Source organism: Alligator mississippiensis, chromosome 5 (genome assembly GCF_030867095.1).
Source record: "Alligator mississippiensis isolate rAllMis1 chromosome 5, rAllMis1, whole genome shotgun sequence".
Taxonomy (NCBI): Eukaryota; Metazoa; Chordata; order Crocodylia; family Alligatoridae; genus Alligator; species Alligator mississippiensis.
Window position 1 is genome coordinate 84,043,714 of NC_081828.1, and position 12,660 is coordinate 84,056,373.

The 12,660-nt window shown below is 51.2% G+C and overlaps 1 protein-coding gene across 1 annotated transcript; it reads right to left on the reverse strand.

Moving 5' to 3' along the window:
* Positions 1-4,761: 4,761 nt before the first annotated feature.
* On the reverse strand, positions 4,762-6,980 carry LOC102567801 (serine/threonine-protein kinase SBK2). The gene is made up of 3 exons (XM_059729346.1): positions 6,824-6,980; positions 6,193-6,395; positions 4,762-6,131 (listed from the first exon to the last, which is right to left on the reverse strand). The coding sequence occupies exons 1-3, from the start codon at positions 6,978-6,980 to the stop codon at positions 5,352-5,354; spliced, it is 1,140 nt and encodes a 379-aa protein (XP_059585329.1). The 3' UTR covers positions 4,762-5,351.
* Between the last annotated feature and the right edge of the window lie 5,680 nt (positions 6,981-12,660).

Here is a 12,660-nt window from a genome sequence, read left to right on the forward strand (position 1 = left end):
CCTGGTCTGAGGATCTCAGTGTCTCCTGTCACTGCCAAGGGCCCTCTCTGCAGGTACTAAGCCCTGCAGAACATCACAGACAACTGTAATTCCAAGAGGATTACAGAATGAGGATTACAGGGCATACCTACCCATTTGGGCTGAACATTGTGGGAACATGCTGAGCTGAGGCACCTGCAGTGCTTCCACAGTCCTGTACCTGTCTGTGGTACCCAGAGGCCTTCTTGTACAGTGCTGGTGCAGACATACAAAGTAGGGCTGTGGGAAATTTTGCCACCAGTTTTGTTTCGACGCTGTTTCAACCTGTGTTGAGGTCGAAATAGAAAAATCTAAATGAAACAGATATGGTTGAAACAGCCTCGAAACAAAACGAGGCAAGTCTAAACGTTTCACCGTTTAAATGATGTTTCAATGTTTCATCCATAGGCTATAATGGGGAAGTTTGAAACAGCCTATAACTTTGTCATTTCTAGCCAGATTTGGATACAACTTGTAGAAATGGTAGCCCATTCTGAGGGCATAAAGTGTGCCAAGTTTCAAGAAGATAGGTGTAGGGGGTTTGGAGAAACTGCACCCCAAAGTCTTGAGAGCCAGACTTGTGTCATGTGTACATGTTAAGCCACAGCAGGGTCAAAACTACGGGAATGCACGCCTCTGCTGAGGCCACAAAGCCTGCCAAGTTTCAAGAAGATAGGTACAGGGGGCTTGAGGGGAACTGTACCACAAGCTGCAGACAAGCAAAACTCATGACATGGGTGACATTGTGTGTGTTAAGGCGCAGTAGGGTGAAAGCTGCAGGCCTGCTAGCCCCTGCTGAGGCCAAAAAGCCTGCCAGCTGTTGAGGAGATAGGTTCAGGGGTTCTGGGTTTTGGGGCCCTGCACCTCTGGCTACTGACAGGCAAAACTCATATCATGGGTGCTTGTGCAACTGTGTCTGTCTCGGGGCACGGGGGAGGGGAAACTACTGCAGGCCTGGCTGCTAGGCCCTGCTGTGGCCACTAAGCCAGCCAGCTGTCAAGGAGATAGGTGCAAGGGGGTTCTGGGGCCCTGCAGCTCTAGCTGCTGACAGGCAAAACTCATGACATGGGTGCTTGCGCAACTGTTGCCTCTCATCAGGCAGCAGAACTGAAGATCCCCCATCACTTGCCACCACAGACCTGGGGGTAATAATTGACCACAGTATGAACATGAGTCAGCAGTGCGATGCTGTAGCCAGCAGGGCCAACAATACTCTGGCATGCATCAATTGGTGCATCTCCAGCAAAACCATCGCAAAGAAGTGATTCTCCTGCTCTACTCGGCTCTTCTCAGCATTAGTGAGACTGCAGCTGGAGTACTGTATCCAGTTCTGGGCTCCGCACCTTAACAAGGATGTGGTTAAGCTTGAGAGAGATCAGAGAAGAGCTAACCATATGATCAGAGACTTGCACAGCAAGCCATACAAGGAAAGGCTGAGGGACCTGGGACTCTTCAGCCTGAAAAAGAGAAGGCTGAGAGGGGACCTGGTAGCAGCTTACCGCTACATCAGAAGCGTACATTATTAGGAGTAATGGTCACAGTCCGGACACCCTAGTTGTGAAGTAGTTTTTCCTAATGTTGAGCCTGAAACGAGTCTGAAATGATCTTCCAGGAGTTTGTGACCATTACTCCTAGTATTCCCCAAGGGTGCCCTGGTGAACAGTTCTCCCCCAAACCCCTGTACTTATCTCCTTGAAATTTGGCAAGCTTCTTGGCCTCAGCAGGAGCTAGCATGCCTGCAGTTTTGACCCTGCTGTGGCTTAACACATACACATGACAAAAGTTTGGCTCTCAAGACTTTGGGGTGCAGTTTCTCTGAACCCACTGCACCTATCTTCTTGAAACATAGCACACATCATGCCCTCAGAAAAGGCTACCATTCCTGCAAGTTTCATCCAAATCTGGCCAGAAATGACAAAGTTATAGCCTGTTTTGACCTTCCCCATTATATCTTATGGGCGAAACGTCGAAACGGTCAAAATGGCAAAATGTTTCGACGGAAGGAAACAGACCAGCCGTTTTGACTCGAAACAAAAGTCAAAATGAAACACTTTTCTGTCGAAACATGGGTCGAAGTGGAATGCTGCCATTTCGCAGACCCCTAATGTGGAGGTGTTCAGTGTTATTACATGACTCCCACCTGCAGTGCATGTCTGGGTATCAACTCCACGAGCCCACCCTGGTGTTGTACTATTGTTAGCAAATAAAAACCTAGGATTCTGGACTAGCCCAGGGATTGACACGACACCTCATTTGATGAGTGACAGAAAGGCTTTATTTACTACAAGTATTCAAAATCAAGTCAAATGAGCCCAAACCAAATCAAAGTCCAGTAATTAGCTATAAGGTGGTGATTTCTCACCACACAGGTGATGAAGAGGCAGTCTGTTTCTTTTCAGCTTCTCCAGTAAGTCGGATGCATCAGCAACTGGTGTCAGAGAGATATCTCACTCTTGAAGCACGTGCACTATTTGCTGTTTTACTTGCCTTTTTATACCCTTAGTTTAGCATCTTCAAAGCATTCTTTTAGTTGTGTAAATCAAGAGAGAGTCCCAAGCAGTAATTGACAGGAAAATCCTGTTAATCAACCTACTCATTATTGGTTATCAGAAATTTCTAATTTGAATGAGTTACCTTCTTCAGTGACAAGAGGTTATCCAGTTTGGAGCATATCAAGAAACTTATTAACAACCAGGAAAAACATAAGTGTCCTTGGAAAACAAGGTAAATCATGAGAGAAGAACAAAAACAAAACTAAATCAAGAGGAGACACCTATCACATATGGAGAATGTCTCTTCCTGCACATAAACACGAGTTAATTGCAAAAGAAATATTTACCATACTAATTAATCAAGGATAGACATTTCACAGTTACACACCAGACAACAAGGAGCCTGCCTGAAATCATCCTGAATATAGCAAGATAAGCTGGAAGAGGTACTTCATTATTTCTTCTCAGATGGCCTAGCCATGAACTCACATCCTCTTGCATTATGCGGTTAGCATCAGTATTCTGTATTTTAACTTTTGTGAGTAGGCCTGAGCCTAGCATGAGTTTCAGAGTCATCACTACCCATTCTCCGTCAAAAATCCCTCATTGTCTTCTTCAGCAGGGGCCTGCTCTGTGCTTGGGCAGTCTGCTCTAGTCAGCTGATGGACAGGTGAGGTGGGGAGTGGAGGGACTCAGATCCCTATCCAGACTGAATTTAACACTGTTTGTTTCATGGGGGTGAATTCAGAAATGAAAATGGTCCTTGCCCCACAGGGGAGAGGGGGAGAAATGGTGAAAGGGGAATGCTCCTTACCAATAAATCCAGAGGATCAGGGCCACTTCATGCTGAATTGAGGGTCAAAATTAAAGATAATCAGGGAGTGGCTCAGACCCCCCAAATTGCCCACTGTCTTGGACTTCATCAGGAACATGGATGCTGATGCAACTGACAGGTTGAAGGATCTGGAAATGGATATAACCACTGCTGTGAGGAAGGCAGATGGTAAGGAGCTTGCTCCTCTGCGGGCTCCTGCCCGTAGCAGCAGGGAAGGCTAGAAACAGCCGCCTGTCAGAGCAGTGGGGTAGGAGCCAGGCAAGCTCTGAGGAGGGAGCAGGCTGGTTTATGAAGAAGATTACACAACAGGGGCCCTGTGACTGCAGGGACTGGCAGTGGGGCAGGTGACACTGTGCTCCTGTGAGCACAGTGCCCGGGCTTCTGCCAAGGGGCTGATAAACAGGGCGGAGGCCTTTGTTGTTTGCAGCCATATTCCCTGGCCAAGTCCAGTTCCTAGTGATGACATTAAACAACACTTCGTTTTGGAAAGATTCTTTCTGTACCCACCTCTGCTTCCATAAGCCAAGGGCTGGCAGTCAGTGAGTCAGCCCTGCCTGCTAGGTGATCCTGCCTGTACTGGGGCTGCAGCCTAGTGCCCACTCTGAGCCTAGCAACATCACAGGGATCCATGCAGGGAAAGTGATTGCACAGGGCCTGTAACCTTGGGGTGGGGTGGGGGCTCAGAGATTGCTCAGTGGGCCTGATAGGGCAGCTGGACCAGAAATGTGATGGACACTGGGGTGGGGGCGCTTGTGGGTAAGACCAGCCTTGGTCTCTTTGTAGCCAGTGGCAAAAGCCTGGTTCCTGAAGCCTGGGCAACCTTCCTGATCAAGACAGAGACCCTGAGATGAGGGTGGCATTTCTGGAAGTGGGCACTGCCTGGGCAGAAACATACTCCATGGGGCTCAGCCAGCCAGGCTGTGTTAGTGCCCTTTGCTTTGACAGGGAGCAAGAGGCTGGGAATGGAGAGTGGTGTTTCAGCACCTCCTGCCCTGTCCCCTTTTCAGACAAGGCCTCACAGTCACAGTTGGGAAGGAGCCACCTGAACTGCTATTTTTCCATGCTTGGTCCCCTTACTGCTTCCAGAAGCCTCTGCCTGGCACCAGACCCCTGTTTTGAATCTCTGCTATGGGCATCTCCAGGTCATCCCCTGCACTCTATCACCCTAGAGCCACCTGCGCTCAAGACCCTAGGTTCACAAACAAGGCTACCTCAAGCTGCAGCCAATTGAAGGTCACCTTCCAGCCTGCTTTTGTGATCTCCTGTCCCTAGTACCACCAGTGCCCCCCACTTCCCACCCTGCTCTCCTTTCCTGATTCCTGGGCCCCATTGGCCCAGTGGTCCAGACTGCATGCTGCTGCTTCCTGCTGCTCTGCTCTATATTTAGCAGCTGCGTGTGAAGCCACTGGTCTTGGCCACTCATTAAGAGTTTCTGGTTACAGCTGCACCCAAAGGTTCATGTCTCAAGGCCTTGACACCTGGTGTCAGACACAGGCAAGGCCAGGGCACAAAGCACAGTGCCTTCCCCACCTCTACACACCCCCTTACTGGGGGTCTGCCCCCTCCCACACTGCCTACTTGTCAGTATGCACTCTGCACAATTTCCCTCAGTAGCATGTGTACACGCTGGGGAGAAGCCTTAGAAAATCTGCAGCAGCAGGGCACAAGAGCAGCTGTATCAATTCAGGGACCACAGAAGACCTCCACTAAACTGATAGGGGGAAGGGAGGTGGGGCTGGATGGGCCTGTGGTGTTGAGCTGGGCAGTGTGAGGGCAGGGTGATCTCAGCCCCTAACTTTCCAAGAGTTGTGGTCCCTAATGCAGAGAAAGGAGATCTCAGGATCATGGCTTTATTCCCTGTGCCACAGTATGGCTCTGACCCCCGCCCCTCCACTGTAGCCCCAGCACCTGGCAATGGTCCCAGCCAAACAGTGCATCCCCTGAGTCCTTGGTCCCTGCATCTCTTCAACCCAGGCCTGGTGCCTTGATACCCACAGGGGCAGGACTTAGCATCGCCAGCTCCTTCCCAGTAGGATTCTGCTGCCCACTGGCCTTCCAGGAACATGGATCCTGCCCCCACCCACAGCCCCCTGCTCCTTAGGCTTCAGCCAAGGGTGCTTGATGCAGCTCATGATGGTGGTGGGTGGGCTGCGCTGTGCAGAGTCAGGTGTCAACAGCCCCCGCAACATCTCCAAGGCCTCAGGTGTGAAACGCTCCCAGCGCGGTGGGCAAGGGTGGATACGGGGGCTGCGGTGCCATTTCTCAAATTTCCGGTGGTGCTGGTCAGTGGCTGTGTGCCAGGGAAAGTAGCCAGTGAGTGTGCAGAAGAGCAGCACACCCAATGCCCAGGCATCCAAACTGGGCTGGGCAGGCAGGTGGTCTGTAGAGCTCAAGCAGCACAGCTCAGGTGCTGTGTAGGGCAGATTCTCTGGCAGGGCTTCGATGGCAGTGCCCCGGGGACAACTCAGCCCAAAGTCAGTCAGCTTGACACGCCGACACTCAGGGTCAAAGAGCAGCACATTCTCAGGCTTAATGTCGCGGTGCACCAGCCCCTTGTTTCCCATGAACTCCAGGGCACTGGAGATCTGCAGGGCACAGCGCTTCACCTGCACCTCAGGGATCCCCACCTGGGTGAGAAGGCTAGATCCAGGCACCGCAGAAACACCCCACCCCACACTGTCCATAATGAAGAGGCCCCAAGTCCCACTTCCACATCCATGGAGTACCCCCACACCCAACCAGACTGAGGCCAGGCCCCTATAGAAGGGGTAGTCTCCATATCCACCCTGAGCTTCCCATGCCCAGGCACAGGTGCCAAGTAAAGAATGACTCTGGAGTGGACTGTACCTGGGGATGAAGGATGGAGAGCAGGTCCTTGGAAAGGGCTATCTCCTGAGCAAAGACGTAGTGGTGGTCAGTCTGAAAGGCGATGCCCAAGGCACCCACGATGCAGGGGTGGGCCGAGAGGCTTAGCGAGATGCAGTACTCACTCAGAAAGCCCCGCAACTCTGTGTCCTGCTTCCCAATGAATTTCAGTGCCATAGGGGTACCTGCAGGCACAGTTGGCATCAGGGGTCTGGGGTACCAGGCCCTCATACTTGATTAGCTCCAAGCCAGCCTGGTACCCCTACGTCCGATCCAGGGAGTGGCCACTTTGGTACCTCCAGATCAGACCCACAGGCCCAGCCATCCTTGTGCTCTGCCCTAATCATAATTGAGGGCCCAGCCATCCCAATACTCGTATCCACATGCAGAACTATATGACCAGGGGCTACCCAGGTTCCCATATCCCAGGGGACCACTACATGACATGATAGAGTATCTGATAGTGCCCTGTGAACCAAGACAGAGGTCAAAGGAGGCAGCGAGTTAGTGCCCATCATGAAGTAGACTAGCAAGCATGGTTTCTGGAGGAGGGGGAAAGATAGGGGGACCCTGCCACACAGCCCCTTCTTCCTGCATGGCAGTCAGGCCATACCTTGCTGCTGGTGCATGGCCAGCAGGACATGCCCATAGGCACCACTGCCCAGCTCTTGCAGGATGGTGTATGATTCCTGAACCTTCACCTGAGGTAGGTTCTGCTCTGTCAGCAGCACCATCTCCTCCAGGCACTGCTTAGCAGGGAGCAGGTTCATGGCTGTGAAAAGGGAGGGAGAAAGGCATTGTCAACCATGGAACAACAGCCTCACTATCCTGCACCAACTGCTCTGGCAATCTACAGCAGATGCTCAATCTGCTCCTTATGATGCACCTGACGCAGAAATCCAGCCACTTTTGGGGTGAGGCACTCAGGGTGGGAGGTGGGCATTGCTTTTTATACAGATTCCTTGTCTGGGGCTGAAATGCAGCTGCCACAAGGTGGGCTGTGGGGGCCATTTATACAGAGCTCAAGGAGCCTTGTTTTACAGAACCCCCATGCCTGGCAACCATCAGTGGGGTGGGGAACAGGGACTGTTTATAGAGGGACCCCTATTCCTGTGCTGTGATGCAGCCAACAATGGTCTGTTATGCCCAGAGTCCCCGTCGGGTCCAAGTGTGGTCTGCTCAGGAATGGCCACTCTCAGTGGTCTGGGACAAGTGCTGGGGTGCAGGCCCCAGTGGCCATATGGTTTCACACATAAGGCTGACATCTCCACCCTGTGCAGGGGACGGGAAGGGCTTAGCCCCATCCCTGAATGCTGGGCTGGGAAAGAGCAATACCACCGCCAAGTGAAGCACCTTCCCACAATATGGGGCCTGCACCATCCCCCAGATACTACCATGGGCCAGAGGTCCTGGCATTTGGGCCCTAATGGGGAAAATTCACAGCAGAATTTCCTCTGGTTCTTCATCAGGGTCTTAGGTTAGAACCATGGAGAGAACCCAGGAATCCCAGCCACTCCCCAGCTCCAGCCACTAATGCCACTCTCCACCCAGGGCTGTGAAAGAACCTGGCTAGGTTGCCCAGTAGCACCGATGTCACTGCACCCCACGTTGCTCCGTGCACAAATCTTGAAGGGCAGCTCTAGACACCCCCTTAGTACCCTCTGGAGCACAGCCTGCTAGAGCTGAGAGGTAAAGCAGCTGAGATGGGGCTGGGGCATGGAGGGAGCACAAGACAAAAAAGAATAGGGGTCTTACCTACCTGCAAGTAGCCAGAGGGCAGTCACTGTGCACAAGTGGCCGATCCCAGGCCTCTCTCTGTCTTCCTGTTCTGTGTCTATGTGTGTGTTTGTGTGAGGCTATTTCTGTGCCTGTGCTTGTCTGTCTGTGCCAGTGCCTGTGCTTGTCTGCCTGCCTGTATGTCCAGTGGCCCCTGGAGTTCTCCTTTTATATCATCTGTGTGTTCATGTGTTTGGCATCTGAAGTCACAGTGGTTGCTGATCCCAGCTGACTGCATGAGACCAGGGGTGGGGGCATGATACTGGGGATCCCAGCTGGCTGCATGAACTTGTGTGTGGTGTATGCTGGGGGCTGGGATTAGCAGCTAGTTATCAGGGTTATTTTTACCCACTGGAGCTGGACACTCTACCCCTTACCCACCCCCTAGCACTATTGGCTCTGGGATTAGCTGCATCCCAGATGTTCCTGGAAAGTCAGCTGCAGGCACCTGAAAACTATACCCCCTTCCCAGAGCCCCTGAAGAGCTGGGGGACAGAACAGGGTGAGGGGGCACATAGATGAGAAACAGATCCCTCTGTCACCTGGCTCTAGGAACCTCCATGAAAATCCCCTTCATAAAGGGTCCCAGGGGGCTTTCATACATTGTGGAAAGGGAAATATGATCTGTGCCAAAATGCAGCCATCTCTGGGGTGGACACAGAGACTGTTTATACATGGACTTCTTTCCTGATGCTGAGCTGCAGGTGCTCCTAGGGCAGCGGTGTTATACACCACTCATTCAGTTCTGCGCTGCAGCCATCTTTGTTATGAGCTGTCAGGGCTTGGATACAGAGACCCATCACCTGGAGTTGAGATGTTGCTGCCTCTGGGGCAAGGAATTGGGGTTGGCTACAGGAAGCTTTCACTAGATGCTGAGCTGCATGCACTTCTGGAGCAGGGTGATTTATATAGGGAACAGGATGCACCTCCATAGCACTGCAATGAGTGCCAGAGTAGAACTAGGGCCACTGAACCCTACTCCTGCTCCCTGCAGACCAGTGCTGCAAAGCCGGTGAGTTTGATACTAAATCTATTGACTATCAAGGGTTTCTGGAGACAAAAGGAGTCAAATGTCTGCAAGTGGGGATACTGGAGCAGCTTGGTGTCATGTTGGGAAACTGTCTAATGACATCTTGCCTTGGAGACATCTAGCTAAGATTTGCCATGTGAATTTCCACTTCTGGGAGAGACATATTTTCCCCTTGGAGATGCCTGAAGGCTGCTGTCCCCCTGGTCCCCTTGCTGCAGTTAGCTTCTCTTCAGGGCAGGGCGGGCTATTCTTTCCTAATCGGCTTTGAGTGAGAAGCTGGGGAACCCAGTGCCAGATAAGCAGAGGGCTACAGATCAAGAGTGAGGGGAACTGGGAGAATTGAGAGAGGATGCCATGGCTGGGGGACAGGGCTCTGGGGTCCAAGTTTGTGGGTTCTGCTGCTGTCTGCCTTACATGATTGCAGCCCTTAACTCTCCTGCATGCCCAGTGTGAGCTGGTCCTGCCAACCAGGCACCTCTGTGCCTGTGGCACAAAAATGTTGTTGCACTTAGAAACCAAATTTCTAAACCAAGTGCTTTAGGAATTGACACAACACTTGGTTGATGAAGAGCTGAAAGGCTTGCTTTAATAAGTACCAACAAACTATAAAACGAAATGACAGAAAAACAAAAGACTTGTCCTTAATATTCAATAAATAAGCTATTACTGTCCTTGCATTATCTTAGCTGCACAGAGATCTTTACCCAATGCAGGCAGGAAGCAGTTCTTGTACAGTTTTATGGAGCATGGGTACTTCACTTGTTGGCTGGGTGGCAGGATGGCTTCTTGATCTTCCCTGGACTGTACATACCTTGATGGCAGTTCTGTCTTGCTAGTTATACTGTTTTAATTGTATAGCTTCAAAGCATTCCTTCCTGATAGTTGGTTAATCAAAGTCTGAACAAAGCAAACAAGGACAAAATTAACATGTTTGTGACATTTTCAAACTGATCTTGGAATCAAATGGGATGGATATCGATTGAATGAGATACCTTTAAGCATGGGCAACTGGTGCCACCTCTAGTCAGGGGGGCACATGCCCCACCAGCGACCAGTCAGTGACCGGTGGGGGGTCTCCCTGCAGCCAATCTTGCTGACCGGGGGGTCCTCCCACTGTCAGTCACAACAACGGGGGAGGTCCCACCGCGGCCAACCACAAAGGGAAGCCCCCATTTCCCAGCTGGCATTCACAGGGGGCACTCCCACCTGCCCCCCTGCCCATCACCTGAGCGGCAAGTGTGGCCAGTCAGGGACTGCACTGGCATTCTCAGGAGGTGCACGTGCACCCCCGTACACCCCCTATGCGTCATCACTGCCTTTAGGAAGTTAATCACAGAATACAATTTTTCTGTAGTTATTTTAAAAATGGAGCCTAAAATACAGCTGCATCAAATGCCTTATGGAGATAGTGAAGATCAGAGACCATTGGACACAACAGGTATGAGTTTCAGGAAAATACACTGGTTTAGCATAATAAACATTTAGAAATTGACTGCCTATTCTGAGAAACATGCCTTAATTAATAAATGAAAATGCAAGGCACTGAGAACCAGACAATAGGTGTGAGATAGGTAGGTTAGATGCAGTCATGTACACTGATTTAGCATACTAAACCATTTAAAACTTTAGACAGATATTGCTTTGGGAAATAGGTCTTAATCAAAGGGGAAATATGGTAACTAGGATATATTTATAGTAATGTTTTCAGTGCATCTTGGCTTTTCTCGTCTGTTACAGGCTTTGCTTTGAAGTGGATATTTAACTATTTTGTTTTCTTTAGTGATGCTTAGCTCAATTGAGATGTGGATGTAGTTTATAGGTTTTTCTCTAGGCCACTTGGCTTTCTGACTTGCTCTCTGAGTGTTGTTATATAGATATAATGAGTGTGTCAGGTCTCTGCCAATAATTTTAACAATCACTTTTGGTTTTTTAGGTTCAGGTGTGGTAGAAGATTGAGGACTGTTACCATGACTGTTATTATCTTATGGCCCGGGTCTGGTATTGGATAACACAAGCACTCCACTGTCTTTTACACCTAATAGTTTGCAAGCCATTAGCGGAGTTTGATTTTCTTGGTGGAAGGTTTGATTTTCTTTGTTGTCTGGGGCCAGACAACCCAGTCGGGCCCCAGCCACTGTCTTGTATTTTTGTGCAAGCGGTACTGTTCATAGGCAGCAATGTGGGTGAGGTGCAGCAAGTTGGGTTTCTGCAGGGCAGGGTGTGCTGCAAGGCTGGGAACCTCTTGTGACATGACTGCACTGGAGTGCTTGTTAACAACTGAACCCTGCCCCCACAGGGGATCTTCTGGGGCTCCCTTGGATCTGTGCAGGTGGGGGTAGCAGGGCAGAAGTGATAGGGGGGCCCAGCAACATGGTCCCTCCCTCTGCACTGGGCCAAGATGACGTGTTACAGGTCACGCAGCCTGCAAGGCCCTTGGGAGAGGGGGCCAGGCTGGTACCATAGCAACAGGCCAGGAAACAGCACAGCCACCTGCTCCAGAGGACAGGGACGGCATGTGTCTCTCGCCTGGTCCCTCCCTGCAGCCTGTTTTCCCAGCTCAGAGCAGGTTGGCAGTGCAAACACCACATTCTCCTGTGAGGAGTGGGGCTGTGTCCTCGTGGCTGGTACCTGTTGCCTGCATGCAAGGGCCTCCTGACCCTGATAAGGCCCAGGTGCCAACCAAGTCAGGTCTCCCAGGCCTAGTGTTGGACGCCAGATACTTACAGGTACTCTTGAGGTGTGCAGGGACTGGTTTATACGATGACCTGGCACTGAGATGCAGTTACATCTGGGATGGGATGTGAGACTTGTTTATATAGGAACCTGTTGTTTCATGATGAGTCTCAGCTGACTCTGGGGTGTGGCACAGGGACCATTTATGCAGGGATCCTCCAGTTCTACTATAAAATGCAGTGGGCAGCCCGCAGCAGCAGCTGCCTCATCCTGTGCACAGGTGGTGGGGGCACAGGCCCCCAGGGCCTTCACCGGGCTGCACCCAGCAGCGGGAGCCCCCTCCACTGGCTGTGGAGACTTGCAGACCCGGCTGGGCTGGGGCGCAACGCCACGTTCTTTTGGCAGCCGGGTGGGTGAAGCTCAGCGCAGCCACGGCACAGAAGTGGGATCGGGCCCCAGCCCAGCCGGGTCTGGGACACTCTGCGGTGCAGGGGGTGGGGCAGTGGAGCGGGGCAGGGGACGAAAGGGGCTGCAGTAGATCCTGGGGTGACTTTTAGTTCCAAAAAGTGATCTTCACCATAAAAAGGTTGGAGACCACTGTTCTAAAAGATTTTGTGCACGTGACCCTCAACAGCTCACCAAAACTCATTAACTGGCCCTACAGGTAAAATAACTGCCCACCCCTGACATAGAATCATAGAGAAGTAGGGATGGAAGGGACCTCCAGAGGTCATCTAGTCCAGGGGCAAATATAATGTCTGTTCCTTGCCTTAGTAATTAAGGTATCAGACTCTGAAAAGTAGCCAGTGCCCCCTGCAGGCCAGAAGGTAAGAGCAGGATCTCAAAAAAATCTTCACTCTGGTAGTGAATGCTCATTTGACTCTGGTGTCTTAGTCCAGCGGTATTTGCCAGTAAACTTTAGTGAGGTCCATGATGATAAGATAATGTATACCTGCTGAGCATTTCTGGAA